Source organism: Nylanderia fulva, unplaced genomic scaffold, assembly GCF_048542155.1.
Source record: "Nylanderia fulva isolate GAGA-0341 unplaced genomic scaffold, ASM4854215v1 Scaffold52, whole genome shotgun sequence".
Taxonomy (NCBI): Eukaryota; Metazoa; Arthropoda; class Insecta; order Hymenoptera; family Formicidae; genus Nylanderia; species Nylanderia fulva.
In genome coordinates, this window is record NW_028190610.1 from 246,688 (window position 1) to 268,812 (window position 22,125).

Consider the following 22,125-nt stretch of genomic DNA (forward strand, 5'->3'; position numbering starts at 1 on the left):
ATTTTAAGCAATTTCTACTTTGATAGAATTTAAATTAATTCTTTCAAATCAATTTTCTATATTAAAAATTGAAATTCTTGAAATATAATGGAAAAGAATGTTCGATGCCCAGCAACTGATATAAAAAAAATATTGCGAATCCAACTAGTTGCCTGGGTATCTATTATGCATTGACAGAAGGTAAAATTAAAATTTTTTAAATTATCATTTTTGAAAAAGTATAATATCGATTATTGTAAACAATAATAGATTTTTCTTCTAATATATAAAAAAATTTGTGACTGTAAAGAATCTGTAAGTTTAACAGAATGTCCACTCAAATCGTGTAAAAAAATTCCCTGAGAATCCTCTTCTAGGTATTTTTGTTTAAAATTCCAGGTAAAATAAGAAAATTTGTAAATGCAGCTTTTTAAAATAAATTTCGTAATCCTATGTGTTTTTTAATGTTTTCTATTCATGGAAATGTAAAGAAAGTCAAGAATGCAGTTTTTCTAGTATTTAATATTGATTTATTAATCGTAAAATTAATTTAGACAATGTATATAACAAAGTGCAATATACGATATAAACACTAAAGGTATTGCAAAAATGTAAAATAAAAATAAAAAATAAAGTAAAAAAATAAAAAATATAAAATAAATTATTATTAAAATCTTAAAGAATATATAAAACCTTGATATTGAAATAGAGATCGTCAATAAAAAATTATATAAGATGTTTGAAATTAAAATTAAAATATTAGGTTAAATAAGTATTTTCTTTAGCGCTAAGCAGGAATAAAATAAAAAAAATTCTCCGAGTCTCCCTAAAATTCCACTAGAATTACCTGAAATTAAAAAAAAATCCCCAACAATTTCCAGTTTTCCCAAACGTCTTCAGAGAGTAAACGCCTTAAGTAAGATACGTCAAACCCGACAGTTCTCCTATATCAACCATATTATAATATTCAAACAGTGGCCGGCACCTAGCGTTCTCCAGTCGAAGGCGGTTATCATTTCATCGTAAGCGCACGCTAGTATATCATTCTCCCTATATCTTTCAATTAGCAACACCCGAGCCGCGTGCGATGCACTCGCATGCACTCTCGTGTTTTTCTCGCGTCGGCCGAGATTTTTCCGCGTCGAGGCTTTTGTTCGCCACGTGGGCGACTCTCACCCACGTGGACGGTCTCTTCGCTCTGGGTCCGCATAAAGAAGCCTACGACTGGCACACAGACGCTGGTTAACGGTACCCGAAGAGTCCCTCTACCACCATCTGGCACCACTCCATCCGCGCGTCCGTTTCTTCTTCTTCATCATCCTCCTCCATCTGACCTGATTTCCTGACCCACTATCGGAACGCAAAGAGAGAAGAGTTCTCGACCACTAATTAAATTACTACCTCTCGCGGCGCGGACCCCTGTTAATTTTAATGACAAGATGGGTAGCCCGCCCGATATCGACATGGCCACCCGCTGAGATACTATATTTACGATATTATATCGATACGAGACGCGCACTCCGCGGAGAACAATCGATGTCAGTCGGCGTAGCGGAGAGAGATTAATGATCGAGTGTCCTATATCTAAAGACGGATAACGCCGCCTGCTTTCTTTCTTATGTTGCCAAGTCACGAAACGGCATGAATATAATGTATTGTAAATTCTACGCCAAGTAATATAAAAATCTAAAGGACAGGCCGAAAAAGGACGTACAAGAGGTGTCTCGAATAATGAGAATGTTATAATATTTTTTTCTAGCAAATTATGAAAACGAAAATAATATTTCAATAATTAAAAATTTTTATAATAAATGATTTTTTACTTATTTTAGGTTTTTGTTTTTATTTTACATTTTTACAACACCTTTAGCGTCTAGATATATAGTGATATATTGCACTTTGTCATATATTGTCGATATTAAATACGAGAAATGCTGTATTCTTGTCTAAATCAATCTAATTATCTAATTATTAAAAAATTTTTACTGTATAATAATGATTTCTTTAAATTTTTATTTATAATAATAATTTAAGATTAATTATTCATTTCAAAAAATGTGTAAAAAATCCACGGAACAATTTCTGGTTGTGTGTGTTGTTGATTTTATGTTCTTTCACTTTTCAATACTTTTATGCATCGAATTATGAAAGAATATACGTTATTTAATTATGAAAAATCTTGACTATGTATATCAAAAATCTTTCATTTTAATTATTTAAAATTTAATTTTAATTGTATTTAACTTTTTATTTTAATAATAATAATATGTGATATTTTAAATCGGCCAATAAAGCCCAAGCGCGAAAAATCAATTCTTCGAAACTGTATCTCTTGGTTTGAGATTACTAAGTTCCATATATAAATTAATCTCGAACTTACATATGGAGAAATTTTATTTTAATAAAAATTTAAACGAAATTAAAATCAATTTTAATTTTAATAATAATACAAATTTAAAACTAAAAATGAAATTAATGATTTAAAATTTAAAATAAAATTAAAATTAATTTTTATTTTAATAATATTTAAAAATATTAAATTAATTATTTAAAAAATGTATAAAAATTCAAGAACCAATTTTGGAGATTTGTATTTCTTTTGAGAAGAAATGTGTGTATATGTATGATTTTATATTCTTCCACTCCTCACTAAATACTTGTCACGCATCTCTCCTTTCTCACCTTTATCCTCGCAAAAATAGCGGAAATTCACCTCGCATCTCGAGTCGTAAAGAAAGAAAGAAAGAGAAGAAATTTCGGAAAAACACCGCGGATAATCTTATACAGTTTTATATATAATATTATCTAAGATTCGATAGAGCATGTGCGAGGAGGGAAGTTCGACGGCGACCGGAAGTAGGTATATCCGACCACGTAGTTTCCTCCCTGCGAAAACCGGAAGTGGAGAAGACCCCGTGCTCGTCGTCCGTGACGAGCTTTTATGTGTTAGCTTTTGTTCTACGAAAACTTCTGGCTTCGGGCGCGCAAGCTCAACTTCTTATAGCACATTCGGGAAAAACTCTCCTTTTTTTCCTCCTCCTCGTCGACACCACCACGTGGCGATTGCTCTTCCTTCGAGAAACACTTCCGCCTTCGCGTTCCCGAGGAACTTTTAAGACGTGACAAAGTCCGCGCGGAATCACGTGTCTTGTGTCTCTACCTGCGAAAATATCCGGGTTACAAGGAAAGAATTTCCTACGCGAATGCGACGTCCATGCACCGCGGTAAGAGTGGAGCTATAGAAGCAAAACAAATATGGCCGCCACAAATATACAACAATAGTTTTAAATGTAAAAATAAATTTTTTTAATGAAAAATATGTCATTGCGGCTAGACACATTCTATGTGATTATACACTTGAAAAGGACCACAACCACATGGTCGAAACGTAGTGAGTTTAATAAACAAAATATATATTAGTTTTGGTCGATTATTTTTACTATCCTATTCTAATAACTAGTGACAAGGATTAATAATTTGGGAATATTCTTTTAGTTTGCAATATATTCCTTTTTCGTATGTATGTATTGATTTCGCTTTAATTTTTTGTTTTACAATGAAATTTTGTTCATTTTCTTACAACTTTTAAAGTAAATTTTGTAATTTGCAAGAAAAATAAGAGATCAATACAGATACATGAGAAAAAGATATGTATTGTAAACTAAATTAAAAGAATATTTTTATACAGAGAAAAAATATATTGTAATTGTATTGTAAACTAAATTAGAAGAATATTTTTATACAGAGAAAAAATATATTGTAATTGTATTGTAATTTAATTAAGAGACTTTTTTTACTATTTTTTTACAAATTTTGCAAAATAATTAAAACGAAATCAACACAAATATGAAGAAAAAAAGAAATATATTGTAAATTAAACTAAAAGAATATTCTCTCAAAGAAAAAGATATATTGTAATTAATGCGGAATGAAATAGGTATTATAATTGTCTTAAAATTTGATTTAATTCAGAAGAGAATTTTTTTACAAATTTTACAAAAAAAAAAAAAAAAAACCAAAATCGACACAAATATACAGGAAAAAAGGGATATTTTAAATTAAGAAAGAATATTCCTTTTTTTACGTGAAGAAAAAGGTATATTGTAATTAATGCGGAATGAATGAAGCATTATTGTAATTGTATTACAATTTTAATCCTCGAAGAGAGATTCCGTCGAGCGGCCACTTTGAATAACCGCGTCACGAAGAGAAGAACTGCAACGCCATGCATGTTGCGCGTTGCACTTTAGTTAGACAGTTCGACCGCTAGGCGCATGTAAGCTTATACCTCGCTGCGATTCATTTAACAAAATAATTGCAAAATTATATGAAACGTCCCTCGACGGGTCCGAATAATCGTTGCAAAAAATTTCCGAATATTTATTGAATTTATTAGAACACTGCATATCAAAATCTCAGACTCCGTAGTCTAGTAATATGCACGCCTTACTACGGTGTTTCCCGATAGCGCTCTTGTCCGATGCATTTCGTATATAAGGGAGAATCGCCGATACTACTTACGGATAGTCCGATGCTTCCCAGGTAAAACTACGAACGCATATATGCGGCCCGTACTCACATTGATTGTGAGTTGAAAACCACTATAAACAAAAATAAAGATCGGGCCGGGTATAGCTTGTTTGTCATTTAATGAACGACTGAGGAAGCGAAGTTTGACTATCTTTTTTGCCAAAAATCTTAAAAAATTTTGCTCTTTTTCAGCATCTCGATAACAACACGTTCTACACAAAATTAATTCTATTTTTTTTGTAAATTTTACAGAAACTTCACAAATAACAAGCGCACGTCATTTTGACGTCATGACGGCATTAGACGTCAAAATAACATCAAAATGATTTCATTTTGATCAAAATGATGTTATTTTGACGTCTATGACATCAATTTGCTATTATTTGGAAGAGATATAAATTATTTATATATTATTATTTAAAAAATAATTTTTTTAGCATTTGAATAACAATCGTAGTTGAAAATAATTATATTTTACACATTCTATGACAGCATTGAGAATGTGAAAAAATTATAATAGTTTCAACTAATTAATGTTTATTAATTAAAAAAATTATAATTTATTCACATTATCAATGTTCTTGTAGAATATGCAAAAATAACAAATATGCAATTGCATATAATACGAAATCTAGTGATATCCAACTTATTTTCTAAATTCACGAAGCTATCATTTTCGTTATTACTCTCAAAAGAAAGATCGATTTAACATATGATGACTGAATTCCAGAATTGTACTTTCCATCTCTTTCTACAAGTTTCGTTAAATTAGTATCAAGTGTTTTATAAACTTCTTTTGGAATATAACTGTCTTCAGTATTAATATTATTGCTAATTGTACATAACAATTTTGTGTTTGTACCATTCATTATTTCTATATTATTATTTAAATTTTCAATCATCTCCTTCAAAATCTTGCTGTCAGTATTACAGTTATCGATTTCCTATGGTGATATATTTAACATAGATAATACATCTGCAATATTAGTAAATATTGATTTCAAATTCGGTATTATATCTTATAATGGAAATATGTACATAATCTAAATTAACTGAATTTTTATATATACATAATTTTAATTCACCGAATTTCTATTTACCTTTCTAACTGAGAAACTGTAGCCACGAAACCACTCAATCACAAAATTAATAAACACTTATTTATCAGATTTTAATTATTAAATACACCAAATCCAATATGCAATGACAGCCGCTCACGAAGTAAACGCTGTGACCGAACCAATCAGCATCGCGGAAAAAGGTCAACAATACATTCGAGATTTTCGATAATCGACTTAACATGCCTTTTTTAGAAAGGGCTTACTTCGAGAAACAATTTCGAATCGCCTTTATCGATTTGACACTCACAGGCGAACCTTCACTTTGTCGAGATATTTGTAATTGTATATCAATCATAATCATAAAGTTTTGAGTATGTTTGATAGATTTGTAGGAAGTCGAAACGTATTCTCAAGAATATGATAGAGCAGCAGGTTGGTTTATAATTCTTATACATGTGTCGCTTTCAAATCTTTTAAATTTAAATCAAAGGAAGTCAATGTATCGTAATTAGGTTACTTTCGTGACAATAATAACGTGTTATTAACTCATATTATTTTTTATCAAAATAATTGTTTGCATAATAAAATTATGCTATTAAAATAAAAATAAATGAAATAAAATTATAAAAAATAAAATTAATATAAAAATAACACAAAAATTAAATTAAATAAAAAATTAAATTAAATTAAAATAAAATTAAATAATAAAAAATATAGAAAGAAATATTTTTATCGGCTCTCAATATTAAGAATATAAATATGATGTTTTTTAAATCAGCCAACAGAGCCAAAGCACGAAAAATTAATTATTCGGAACTATATCTCTTGGTTTGAGATCACTAAGTTCCATATATAAATTAATCTCGAAACTTACATATGGAGAAATAGGCGCGAAAAATATAGGTCCAAAAAGTCGCTGAAACGGAAATCGAACCCGCGTCTTTCACTTTCCGGGCGACTGCTCTTACTAACTACAATAAGCTATTTAGACCCTTTCGATCCTATATTTTTCATTTTGCCTTTTAGTAGATGTTAGTAAATAACGCCGTGATTAGGCCAAGACGTGAATAAAATCAGAAAGAAATATTTTCAATAAAAATAAAAATAAAAATATTTGATCTCAAACCAAGAGATACAGTTCCGAATAATTAATTTTTCGTGCTTTGGCTCTGTTGGCCGATTTAAAAAACATCATATTTATATAAAAAATATAATTATAAAATTATAAAATGTCAAAATTGGTATGATAAGCTTGTGTAAAATTTCTATCAAAATAATACTCTCATCCCGCATATTCTAACCAAATGTCTAACTCAATGTAGTCGTACGTAGCGACCTGGTGCCCAGTGTGTGACAAGCAAGTAAATATCATCCCAAGACCGCTGGCAAATGTTTGGACAATCAGATACAGACATTCGTTTTTCCGACGTACAGAAATATTTCTCAACTCCTTTCAATATCAAGACAACCCAAATATATATCAGCAACGGAATTTTAAAATGTTGCGTGATATATCATAAACGTTATAAAATATAAAAATTTCATATTTCATATTTAAATCAGTTTCTTCCTCTCGACTTTTCATAAATCTGTACTTCGTTTTTAAATTTATTAAATATAAAATTTTAAATTAAATATTAAATATTATATTTCGTAAAAAAGTGTATCGTGTCTCTCATTAATATTTAACAAAAATCTTTTTATAGAATAAACGTTCGATTTCGGTTGAAATTTTCACATTTTTCGATGCTGTGTTATCTAAGAAATTAAATATCTTGATAGATGGGATAGATATCTTGATAGATGGGGTGGAAGACCACGTACGGAAATTATGCGCAAAAAAACGGGGGCTGCACCTTCATGTTTGCCGTGGTTCTTATCGTCTCGTGTTCCACCTTCGACCTTCCATCTTATCCATCCTATGGTCCTTCAACCCACGAGACTCTCTCTTGGGTTGAGAATATATAAAGTTTCTAAAATAGATATAAGAGAGAGACAGAGGCTCCATTGTGTGTCCCGCGAAATCCTCAGAGAAAAACACGTATGTGCGATGAATTTAAAAAAATTACATGCGTTACATGGTCGTGGGACTTTCGTAACGTTTTATAAAATTTTCATTATCATGCCATAATATTTATAACTCTTTTGTCCAGTTAAATAATGGCTAAAAATTCATACTCTTGTATATAAATCTTCTATTTCCAAAGAAGTTGTTTACAATTTAATTTTTTTTCTTCATATGTAAAAAAGATATTTCCATAAATTTAGTTTTTTTCTACTTTCAGAAATTTATTATTATTAATTTATATTAATTTATTAGTTTATTATATAATAAAATTTATCGTATATAAATTATCAATTTTTATTATATACATATAACATTATTTTATTTGATTATTTTATTATAATTTTATTATTTTATTATATACAATACATATATAAATATCTTGTGTATATACAGAGTTGTTTTTACTAACAAATGACCATCAAATTAATGAAATAAATTCTTACCTAAAACCATAAAAAAATTCTATGCAATATATTCGATATTTGCCCTTGTAATTGAATTACGTAAAATATATACGCGAGATAGTTGATGACGGACGACGACTGCGAAAATGCTCTTACTACTTCGTGACTTTTTGCAGAGGAACGAGGAGTCGAGGATATCGTCCAATCGGATTTCGTTCTCGCCAGACGAGGCCGGTGCTAACGGCAAGAAGAACGAGCGGAAGAAAGTTTATGCGACTCGCGGTAGATACCGATTGCGATTAAATCTTACGTGCCACACACAACTGAGAGAGTTTTCGCGATATATCCTAATTCGGATACGGCAAACGCTAAAGTTCCATGTTCGGCGCGAGCCGCCGTAGCAATTTCCGCCATCGATTTATATGGCCGTTCGCCGTATCTGAAGTAAGCTATTGCGGAGAAAGAGTCATTGGTTAAGAAAGAATGCATACGTCTCTCTCTTTCTATTATTAATTTATTTCGATAACATTAATTTACAGGAAAAAAATTATGTTAAATTAGACAGCGTTTCTTATACACTGTAAAAAAGTATGTAATAATATTACATAAAAAGATGTAAAATTACATAAATAATAAGTGTAAAATTACACGATCAATGATGAAAATGTATAACTTTTCATTATTTATCGTGTACTTTTACATTTATTATTTATGTAATTTTATATATTTTTTTATGTAATATTACATATTTTTTTTTACAGTGTAGATTTTTTGATCCTAAAAAGAGTCATTGGTTAAGAAAGAATGCATTCGTCTCTCTCTTTCTATTATTAATTTATTTCGATAACATTAATTTACAGTAAAAAAATTATGTTAAATTAGACAGTGTTTCTTATACACTGTAAAAAAGTATGTAATAATATTACATAAAAAAATGTAAAATTACATAAATAATAAGTGTAAAATTACACGATCAATGATGAAAATGTATAGCTTTTCATTATTTATCGTGTACTTTTACATTTATTATTTATGTAATTTTATATATTTTTTTATGTAATATTACATTTTTTTTTTTACAGTGTAGATTTTTTGATCCTAAGAAGAGTAATTGGTTAAGAAAAAATGCATTGATCTCTCTCTTTCTATTATTAATTTTTGTTATTAATTTATTTCGATAACACTAATTTACAATAAAAAATTATGTTAACTTAAACAAAGTGTTTCTCATAAATTTTTGGATCCTAAAAACGATGCCGTAAACCAAATTTCACTAGCACGTCAGCTTTCTAAAATAATTGAAGTTTTATGTTTAAAAATGGCTTGTTTGCGATATTTAAGATTTTTTTAAATAAAAAAGGTTAACGTTACCTGAAAATACTGATTAGAATGTATTATTCATCCCCCATAAAATGTATTTTCTTATTTCAATATCTTACTTTCTTATTACAATACCTATACTTTTCCAGATAATGTTAACATTTTTTACAAAAAATCTTAAATATCGCAAAAACATTTTTTGCATATTAAACCTTAATTATTTCGGAAACCTGTGCTGATGAAAATTGACTTGAGGCATCGCTTTCAATATCCAAAAATATCTCAGAAACACCTTGTCTAATTTAAAATAAAAAGAAATATTTATGAAAATATTTTATAAAATTTTTTTTGTAAAACTGTAATGTAATTTTTGCAGAAAGAATCATTAAAAATCTTCAGATTAAATTAATTACATACGAGAATAAAACAGAGCTAGTTTTTAATTTCCCTTTCGTTCATTAATTCTCTTTCTCCATTTTTGTTATTAATTTACTTCGTCATTTTTTCACGTTTCTACATATATAAATTTCCTCGTGACATTTACACAGAAAAAGAGGACTGTTCAAATTTCTGTATAGATCCGATCGCACCAACGTCGGTCAGGGACTAATAGCGGTTAGGTTGGGAGCTCTAAATCCTATCTCCCTGTATAATATATATAAAGACATAGAACCCCTAAGAGAAAACAGTCGAGCTACGATTAGAGCTGAGCGACGTCGGTGAGAGCCCGGACCCTTGGAAGAATGTTTTGTCGTCTGCGGTCTATCCGGCGCAACGACAGTCTGCGGTTCTGCCATTGTGGTCGGTGTGAAAGCTAAGCCTTAACATTCGCTTTCACCGTCGCAGTGGAAATTGCACGGCGAGAAGAAAGTCTGTCCCCAATGTCAGAGGGAAATTGTACCGACTCTTTATACGCGCGACGACAAACTGACAACCTCTCATCTGGGAGGGCTCTGTCTTTTCGGGTAGGTAATCACATCAGATTATTAATCGGATCAACAGAAAATATTTTAAATGAAAAATAATTAATTATTTAAAAAATTATTTTAATATTAATAAAGTCAATTATTTTTCTAGAAACGAATTTTAAAAATTTCACAAATTATTTCGAAATATCATACATGTAGAACAAAATAATTATCGCTTTTAAAGGGATCCTAAACGTCTGCTGTTTTTTTTTCCTATTTTATCGACAAAATGTGAGGTTAGATAAACTATAAATCTATTTATTGGCTATACGGATTATTTTTTACCTGAAATTAGATCAGAGCGGATTTGGCGTTGGATAAAAGAATATAAGTGAATGTTTAGATATCAATTTGGAAGCCTAGTAAACGAGAATAATTCATCCTACATTTTCATGTGTCAATACGTATAGTCAATAAATAGATTTATAGTTTATGTAACCTCACATTTTGTCGATAAAACAGGAAAAAAACAGCAGATTTCTCAAGGACGTTTAAGATCGCCTAATGAAACTAATTAAAAAAGGCAAAAACGGGCTTCAAAATAAGAAAAAACTCGAATGAAGTCACAAGAAACACGTCCTTAATTTATTTTACAAAAATTTATATTAAAATAATTGATGGCAGAGAAAAGAGTGATTAAGCTATTAAAAAAATTTATTACAAAATTACAAAATAATAAATTCATTTATTCTAAAAATTTACATGAGGAGAGTGTTTGCTTTAGTTTATTAAATATAATTTAATCAAACACTCTTTGAAATATCACAATTTGCGATAAACATTGCGTAATATTGTCGATAAAATATCGTCCTGTTGTTTTATTATTTATTATTAATAAATTAACATTATAATGACGACGAAATATATTTTTTTAATGACAATTTTTATAGAACTCTTGCGTCTATCTGAATGAAACTTTTCATCTTATTCGTGTAACATCGCGCTTCTTTTGCGACGCAACCTTCGTTACTGCTCCTTAATGAGAGATTGCTTTTTATTAACTTTTTCATGATGTCAACCAAGCAAACTTTAGAGCTCACAACTTTTCGGCTTCTAAGCGATTCAGAATTAATTCTATATTCGACTGATGATCCCTTGCCTCATTTTGAGAATTGTGAATTCTAAAAATTTGATCAAAATTAAATCTAAAATTAATTAAGAATAATTAATTTTGTTTATATTAAATTAAATTTTATTTTATTTTTTGTATTTTTCACTTCATGAGATAAATTTAATTAATAATAATTTAATTTTGTTTTATTTTTGTATTTTTTAATAATAATTTAATTTATTTAGATTAAATTTAATTTTGTTTTTGACTTCACAAGATGTTAATGTTTTCTTTCAAAGACTTCGAAAAATAATCTACATAATTTTAAAACTATTTTACATGGCATTAAAGCCTCTTAAATGAACAATTTTTGCATGCGATCGATTTTACACGATATATGATGTCTCTCGCAACTCGTGCAATCAGATTCTCACCGCGGGGCGATTTGCAACAGATGTTGGCCGTTTTGCTACATTCCGTTAATGATGAGACGCGCGAAAGAGGTCCGCATGATCTGAAGATGAAGAATCGTTACGAAAATAATTAAAAAAGCTTATTCGCGCGCGAAATATTTATTATGACCGATGTAAATCGTAAATAATAAACATTCTCTCGAATAAAATCGTTTTTAATAATACCCGGATGCTCGTTTCGATACTAATATCTGCAATATTGATCGTCGAACGATACGCACAATTATCTTTTGTTGGGAAAGAGGAAGCTTAATTAAAGCGGAGCTTTATTATATCCTACATGTTGTAATAAAGTTAACTTTATCAATGTATAATTTTGTTATCCAAACGAATCATTAAGGCTCGTGTGATATTTTAAATAACAAATGAACTGTCTCGCAACTGAAAATTATATATGATTCTACTAATGAACGTTTCCCCGGATCGACAAATTAATTTATAAAGATTTACTTTTTTCATCTGTAAATTTATTTACAACAATTACAAAAGCGATGTCGACAGAAAGTCGAAAAATTTACATTGCTTTTCAATATAATTAATATTATTTTACCGTAATTTTTATTTTCGCGAAAGAGCGATCATTTACGATAATTACGATAGACTTTGAATTATCATGAAATAATGCTAAAATAAAAATACGATTTTTCAACATTAAAATAAAACAAACCGCCGCATCAAGATTATATTATGTAGGGTCACATTATTTTAAACAAAAAAGTTTATATAAACATGTGTTAATCAAATTCTACGAAACAATTACATTTTTCATTGCTTTTTTCTGGTGTAACTAAAATGCCTCATTTTCATTCAGGCCAAAATTATTATTAATTAATTTAGATTATTATTTATTATTATTCAAAATTGTAAGATTAAAATTTAACAGAATATTATTCTACTAACAATAAGTTAATAATAAATATATTTGTCCTTAAAATTAAACATGCACGCTGTATCTTTACAACCGTCCGGACTAGAATAAACATATACCTTATTTTGTTAAAAATGTTGACCGAAACACCCCGTATATTGTCTCGTTTGAATATGCAGTTACTCGCGTGATCATTAACCCCGGGGACGATAATGACTTATTACAACGCGTCCATTAATTAAACCGCGGATTTTGTTGCAAATTCGAGTCGACTCAATTCACCGCAAACAAGGAGGCGCGTTTCGCTTGAAAAACGCGGTAATTAAAAAATTGCGTTCGGAAATTCTGTTTTCCATTAAGAGGAGGTTCTGGTCAAAATCAATCAAAAAGAAATTTTTTTTTGTTGCTTTATTTACATTCTTTGGGTCTTGAAAATGTGTAGGCAAAAGGATATTTTCATATCTAATTTATTTATTTATTTACTTTTCTTCGTCAAACTTTAAACGCGTTTTTCTCGAAGCACCTTTTTTTTGTGCGCGCAGCACGATTCCGTTTCAACGACTGAACCGATTTCGATGTTTGACGGCTCAAATTAAAGCTTATTCAATTTAGGGGGCCTTCAGGAAGCGTTTTTTTCAAAATAAAAATTTTTTAATATTTTTTTTAACGTTAAAGCCAAAAAAATAGGAAAAACAGGTTTTTTTTTTCAAATGGCCGCCATTTTTTTTTAAAAGGGTTTTTTAAAAATCGGAAATTTATAAGGCCCTCCAAATTTCATCTAGTTTAAGAATATTTTTCGTTTTTTCGTTTCAAATCACTTGGCAGGGCTGTAGAGTGCTTCGCGCACATTCACTATCGCCGCGCACGGCTTTCTTCAGTGAGGGCTGGAGCCACCATTTTTAATTATTTTTGCTCGACAAAATTTTGTATGATTCGTCAAATATGTACTAATAAATGTCACAAACAGTTTTTTCAAAAAAGATTTACGTTCGCTCAAAAAAAATTCCTGAAATTACGTTAATTTTCGGGCCTTTGGACCAGAACCTTCCCTTAACGTTACGCTTCGAATGCCGGAAACGCATCACTCGCGAGATCGACAAATTGTTTATCGCATACACGCGAACGTGAATTATAATGCTTGCAGGGTTTTTGCAAATCACAAAGAGCGGAATGCGAGCCGTCGCAAAGTGGCACGTTATTTCCCTGGATTACAGCACTGAAAGTATCTGATGATAAAGCCCGAGCGCCACCGAAACAGCCGAACAATGTCTTCTCTACGAAAGGTACCGGCCTTTTATTAATCCCGATTAAATTAAATTAAAAATTGCAAGCAAAAGCATATTCGAGGAGAAAAATTTCGCATTGTCAATAATATAAATTAATTAAACGACGCGGAGATGCATTATTATTAAAAACCGTCTTTGTTGCAAGTCTCTATAAAATTAATATTGAAATATCTCTCATGCTACCCTTTTTCTATTTTCACAGTTGAAACATGGAAATATCACGACAAATCAGTCCGTTGTCCTGTTTGTGGCGTAAAAAGCGAGCCAATAATTCTCAAACAACAGAAATTTACGAGCTCCCGTTTAACTGCGTTCTGTTTGTTGGGGTTAGTCATCGAAAAATCGTCGAGGTTAGGTTAGGTTTAGATTTTTAGGTTAGAATTGATTATTTTTTAAATGCAGCAAGAGGTAACTTTGATAAATATAAATCGCGGATGGGAAGTTATTTATTTATTTGTTCAATATAATAACATGATAAATCTCTATAGTTTAATAATAAATAAATAAAATCAGAGAGAGAGGGAAAAAGGATTTTGCTCGCAACCGCTTGAACATTTTGCATAATTTGCCGCTAAATTCCGCGGTAAAACAAGTTTCCGATAATCGCTTATTAGCGGCGATAAAAACTGGTGCTAATTAGCCAGGCGCACCTGCAAGCTCTCTCTCTCTCTCTCTCGCTCTGAATAGTCTCTCTCTTCCCATAATGTACGAGTTTTTCAAAAGACTAATGTGCCACATGTCGCGCGAAACGGCGAGGTGCAAATCGCTGCGCGACTCGTAATTATTAAACCCCACTCGTTAAATTTTAATCCCACTCGCAGACATTCATTTTTGCAGCGAATCGAATTCATATGTGACGAAAATCGTGAAATTATTCGCTCTCATAAATCACGTGACGAGTGATCACCGATATATAAATGTGTAATACTGTAATTTTGAAATATATACAGTTCATTAAATCTGATTAATGATATGCAACAAGATTACACGATGTACATAGCGCGATATCAGTTACACCGGAAATAATTTTATCTCTGTACTATGTACTCTTATCTTTTTTCCTTGTATATACAATTGACGATAATGACGATAATTATTATTCTATTAAATCTTAATTATTCATTAATATGTTAATTTGTACGATAAAAAAAATAAAACATTTATATTATAGTTTACATCGTAATTTGAAGAATGTATTGAAAAATTTAATTAATATTTTTGATACCTTTATATATAATTAATAAAAAAATTAAAAAAAGAAAAAAAATAAAATAAAATAAAAAAATCAAGGAGAATTTGTAAGATAAAAAATCTAGAAAGATACAAAATATAACAACGATTTTCTTAATTAGGAAAAAAATAATTTCCAGTTTAAGTTTAAGGGGATGCTGACCATGACTGTTTTATCGACTTTGAGTTTAAGGGCTTTTCTTTTTATTGGCTATATAAATTAAAAAACGCTTCTTCACAATTAAATATACTGATAATAACAAACGGGGAGCGCTGTAATTTTGTATAAAAAAAACAATAAAAATTAAAAAATTACAGTTTTTTATTAGCCTCTTGCATCAGCTCATAATAATATTTATTTAATACAAAAGTTCTGCAGTTTATTTGTACACAAAATATGGCGCTCTCAATAGAGATGACATGAAAAAATAATACAGAAATAATAAAAATGAGATTAGAAGCCTGTATCACAAGATTCGTGCTGGAATTAATTATGTATGTATATTTGCGTGCGGAATCGATGTCGAGGCATAAAACAGCAAAAATTAGTTGCTCCCCATTCATTATTATCAGTTTCATTGTGGAGGATTTTTCAATCTATATATTCAATAAAAAGTAAACCTAACCTAACTTAAAGTCGGTAAAACAGAACAATAGTAACAACCTAACCTAACTTAAAGTCGGTAAAACAGAACAATAGTAACTTAATGACGTGTACAATTGTGCATATTTCCGAGATTCTCTTTCATTACTTTTTTATTATCCCTCACCGCCGTGATGAAAATTGCAAAGAGCGCGGAAAAATGTCTCGCGGAATTGATATACTTATGTCTTCGCAGATGCTGGCCCTTCTGTCTCATCCCGTTGCTGATGAGCCGGGATAAAAGCGTGCGCACGATGTGTCCGCGTTGCGGCCACAATTATGGCAATAAGCTCGTCGTCTGTTCGCCTAAATTCGCGTCTAACCGCGAAACACAGAGCGATTCTGCGATTTCACGGACGCGTCAGCTTTGGACGGAGTGCAGCGGCTCGCGAATGCAACCGAGATGCCGGGATCGTCAGGTGAGCAGTCATATGTGGTGCACGCTAATTGCATATCTCCGGAGGATAAGATTCGGTATACGTGTCCTACTTTGACAATTAACCTTTAGAATACCAATTTCACTAATAAATATGCACGAAAAATTTATATTTATGTTAAATATTTATTAAATATATATTATTTCGTAATTTTATTAATTAATAACATTTTTCTAATTTTAAATTATTTAATTATTTTGTTTAATAATTTTTTATAATATATACTATATATACTATATACATATATATATATATATATATATATATATATAATATATAGAGTATATATATATATATAATATATAGAGTTTCTAAATAAATGCGAAAAACGTTAGGAAATTATTCTTTGTCGAAAATTAGGATTTTTCATATAAACAGAAAGCTTGATTCCTTTAGAAACTTTTTTATATTTTTTTATTTTATTCGTAAAATCAATGATTTTCAAGAAAAAAATACAAATCTAATTTTCAGCTCCTCTTTGAAGAAGTGTAATTCGTCAGAGAGGGATATAGAAACATATGTTTACCCAGATAAAAAAACTCCTTAATTTTCAACAAAGAATTATCTCTTAAAATTTTTCGCACTTATTTAGAAATAACCTATATAATTATATTGTATATTTATATTATATATATTATACGTATATAAAATATAATGTTACATTATAATCTTATGTAATAATTACATTAATAATGATAATAACAATAATAGTATATTAATAATATTACACTGTAAAAAAATAGGTAATATATTACATAAAAATATGTAAAATTACATAAATAATAAATGTAAAATTGCACGATAAATGAAAATGTAAATAATTTCATTATTTATCGTATAATTTTACACTTATTATTTATGTAATTTTACATATTTTTTTACAGTGTATATAATATATAATATAAAACTATAATTAATACTATATATTACATAATACTATATAATACTATATAATTATATAGTATTATATAATATTATGTAATATATGTAATATATAGTATTATATAATACTATATACTACTATATAATTAATACATTTATACTATACAATATATTTTTAAAAAAATATGGAATTAATTTATTATAAAAAAATTTGTATTAACGTTAATTTTCTGATAAATGAATTTTAATAATGTTAAGTAAAATTGACATTTCCTGGCTACAATAATTTTGAATGGAACCATTTTCGAAAAAATCTCTTCTTAAATAAATGCTTTAATAGATAAAATTATATAATATTATCACACATTACGGCATCAAATATCGCTCTTTTATATATAAAATTCCATCAATATTTTTAACGCATTTTCTTTTCCAAAATGAACGTCTAAAAAGAAATTAATTTGTCACGTTTTACGCGCTTCTTTCTTTCTCTCTGCATAATCTCGCGTTACGGATCATTACGTCTCGAAACGGGAGAGGAATAAAAAAAAGAATCGATATCTTCATCCATCGACTCTGAAAGGTTGATATATCAAAGATAGCTAACGTCAACGCTTTTTCTCGTATAACAAAGACACTTTCCATGGGTGACGAAACCGCGAGGGCTCTCAGGCTCTCTCGGGAGAAACGTCCTCGGCGACGAGGAGACGAAGAAGAAGGCGGATCCCGCTCGCAGTCGAAGCTCGAATACGCCTTTTGTGCAAACCAGGTCACGGCGAGTCTCGTCGTTATCGCGATATTCTATATAGCCGGGGATAGGCAATCGTCATCATCGCCCTGAAAATACTTTCAGGGCTTTTCAACGAGGTCGGCGCCGATTCTTCCGCGACGGAAATTTGATACAACGACATTCTCGAGTCTCGACGATATAGATATTTTCAAGTTTTATATACAGGGTGTCCCACCTTGTTTTTAACTTTGGTATTGAAATAAAGTCTAAAAGATGCGAAAAATGTTTTTAAAAAGTTGTTTTAAAGTAGATCGTGCCATTGATTTGACCTTGAATAGTTATTTGAAGGTCACGTGAAGGTCACCTTCAATTTCTTAAATGGCCAAAAACCCTATAATAAACTATTTTTTCATGGAGTACTTTTTGAGTTATAAAGATTTGAAGCTAACAATTTTTTGACAAAATGTAAAATATTCAGTTTTTGGTAACCATACCTTAATACTTTTATACACGGAATAATCAATTGGTGTAAAAAAACACATAGTTGCTTCTAAAAAAAGTATGCAGTTGAATGTTGAATATATTACATATTTTTTTTTAAACAATTATCTATTTTACCTTCACGTGACCTTCAAATGACTATTTAAGGTCAAATCAAATGGCACGATCTTATGTCCCCCTCGAAACTTTACAACTTTTGTTTGAAACATTTTTACGTATCTTTTAGACTTTACAAGATATTTCGAAGCCAAAGTTAAAATGGGACACTCTGTATATCTCTCTCTTTCTTTCTTTCTTTCTCTCGTTGAAATCTCGCGTTAAAGAAACACGCTTGAATTTATCTAGAAACTATCTTATAGACGAAGACGATATTATAAATGTTTCATTTTTAATGATAAAATATCCCCCTTTAGTTACAAATTTTGCACGAATTTGTCGAAGAAAAATCGACTCTCTTAAAATCAAAGATTTTATTGTAAAATATTTATAAGATGAAAACTTGGAAGATATAAATTCGGAAGAAATATTTTCGGTGAAAATATTCTTCTTCTGAATTTATCTAGAAATTATTTAAAAAGCGATGTTATATATGTGTTTCATTTTATATGAAAATAAAATATCTCTTCGGTTACAAATTTCATTAAAAATTCATTTAAAAAAATTCGACTTTGAATCACTTTATTCGAATAATGCGCACTGTTTTCGAAAGAGAATCTCGCAGAATAATTATATTTCATATAATAATAATTTCACAATTCATATACAAAATTCCAGACTAAACTTTCGTAGCAATTTGCGCTATTTCGAATTTTGGGCGAGAAGCTTCATCAAATTGTTGGTACCTATTTCTTATAATAATATAAAATTTTATATTTAAAATTGTATAAATATTAATAATATATATAGTAATGAATGTAAATATTGTTAAATATAAATATTACTATAAGAGATTTATAATACCTAAATAAACTGTACTAATCCACGACTTCCTAGCTTCAACAAAATTCCTGCTAAAATTATTGAATTAAACTGGGACATACATATGAGTCTGAGATAATACATAAAATATATAAATCGACATTTTAATACAAAGAGCTATAAATACAATTAAATAATCTCGAAATTAAAATTGACTCTCATAAATAATTTTAATAATTTTATAATAGAAACTAAGAAAGATAAAGAAGAAGAAAAGAAAGAAATTAATATTGTATATATTTCAATAAAAAATACAAAATAATTAATCATACAAATATATTAAATAAAATAATATTATATTTATTGATAAAAAAATAAAATATAAATTACTAATATAATTATAAATATAAATAATTTTTCTTTAAAATTTTCCTCTTTTTTCTATCATCTAATTAAATAATTATAAATATTAAACTTTAAAATTCTCATTTCTAAAAATTCTCATTAAGAAAAAAAATTAATGGCATACTCAAATATTATGCTTAAATTAATCCATAAAGTATCCTTATATAAAAAATTTAAATAAAAATATTAACTTTATAAAAAAATATAATAAAATATAATCTTAATATTTAAATAAAATTATTAAATTATTAAATATATAAAATACCATTATTATAATAAATATTATTATATCGTTTTAACTATTTAAAAAATATAAAAATATAAAAATATAAAAATATAAAAAATATAAAAAATATAAAAAATATAAAATATAAAAAATATAAAAATATAAAAAAGATATAAAATTCTCATTTCTAATATTAAGAAAAAAAAATTTATAGCATACCCAAATATGCTCAAATTAATTTATAAAATATCCTTATATGAAAAATTTAAATAAAAATATTAACTTTATCATAAGAAATATAATAAAATATAATCTTATTATTTAAATAAAATTATTAACTTATTAAATATATAAAACACAATTATCACAATAAAATTATCATATCGTTTTAACTATTTAAAAGAATTGCTTATAAAATATTGATTTAATAAAATTTCTTTATTAAATATATAAATAATTTTTTTTTATTGCGTGCAGAATCGCAGTTCGTTCAGCGACGATTATGCAAACGAGAAGCGAAACGGTCGACGCGACTCGGACGACGAGACGAGAAGAGTCCCAGAACGAAGCGAAAGCGATAATAGGACGATGTTCGATTTTTACAAGAGACAAGCCTGCTGCCGGGAGTGCGGCTAAAAGGAGCATTTGCACGTCGCTCGTAAAACAGTGAGCGGGCTGTGTTTTACCTTGTTATTCCGTGGAAATTCAGTTCCGTGCAGAATTCCGCGGAGAAAAGGGGTAGAATATTGTATATAAATAGGGGAAAGAATCTTCTTTTCCCATCGTGGAACTTAAATAGAAACTCGCGGCGGAAATAGTTTCACGCGTCGAAAGAGACGCGACTTTCGCTTCCGGCTGACAATTTCGTAAGAAATTTCACGGGATGACGTTTCGTCTCATTATTTCTTTATTAATCTCCGATAATAGGGAAAGATTTCTTTTTCTCCGTCTTCACTTTTTTGGCAGTCTTTTTTGCCTCTACAAAAATATTTTTGGCGAAAATATTTTTTATTAGAGACGCGCTTATTGATTTGTTTGTTAAATATTAGAATTTTTAAATAAACTTTCACATACGAGATTTTATTGTGACATCAAACGGTAAAAAATAAACATTTTTTGTGTGCGAAAATTCTTCGTTTCGAAATGATAAAATATTCTAACAATTTTGTAATGATTTTATAAATATTTATTATATGTATATGTATATATATTATATATGTATATTTATTATATATGTATATATACAATATACTTTTTAAATTAAAAATAAACAATTTTTGTACTCGCTTCTCCAAAAAAGATGTTTCTAGTTTTATTTTCATTTTCATATGAAAATAAAATTGCGAAAATTTATATCCTACGGCGGCGTGACAATATTTTACAGAAGGAATATAATTATTATGATACGTCTCCCATTCATAACGCCGGCGAAATTCATTGCAGAAACTGCTCAGGAACGTTCTTGAAAATTACGCGAACGAGTTTCGGATAAACGAGGGTGCACTATAACGGGAGATTTAATAGACGTAATCCAATTTATCGACGCGTTTAAAGACATAAAATAAACGGATCGCCGGAAAACGTATGAATGACCCTCCTCTTTTTCTACCTTACATTCTCATACTTTCTCCGTCGGACAACGACGACGACATTCGTTTCATTTCCTTATTACCTCATTATCTCGCGTCAGTCGACTTATCTGCAAAGTGCATCCGAATAATAATTTCCCGGAACTCCTCTTTGCAAGGCTAGTAAAAAAAAAATGGGAAAAATTTGTTCGTGGAATGAATAATTGCATGATTTTTGAAGCATTCTACTTTGCGAAAAAGTTTGTCTAGCTGGTACCCCTCCACTCTTGACGTTGTGGAAATTCAATAAAAAAATTATATAATTTTGCGCTTAAATTACACGCTCATCAAATTCATGAAACAAAACTTTTATGCTCTTTTAGTGTACGGAAAAAAATTGGGGGGCTGAGTGGGTAAGCCCCCCTCCACAAAAAATTGTATTTTATTAAAATTTAAAAAATTTTGTTTTATAAATTTGAGTTTAATAAGTGCGTAATTAATGCATATTTATTTAACTTTTTTATTGAATTAACACAACGTGGGGGACAAAATAAGCGGGGGGCAAATAAAAAAACAG

General features: G+C 29.2%; 1 protein-coding gene across 1 annotated transcript; it reads left to right on the top strand.

The window, feature by feature from the left end:
* The first annotated feature begins 10,243 nt into the window (after positions 1-10,243).
* Positions 10,244-20,616, top strand: LOC146721225 (uncharacterized). The gene is made up of 6 exons (XM_085487280.1): positions 10,244-10,327; positions 13,867-14,005; positions 14,211-14,334; positions 16,078-16,300; positions 17,835-17,975; positions 20,458-20,616. The coding sequence occupies exons 1-6, from the start codon at positions 10,244-10,246 to the stop codon at positions 20,614-20,616; spliced, it is 870 nt and encodes a 289-aa protein (XP_085343406.1).
* The last annotated feature ends 1,509 nt before the right edge of the window (positions 20,617-22,125 follow it).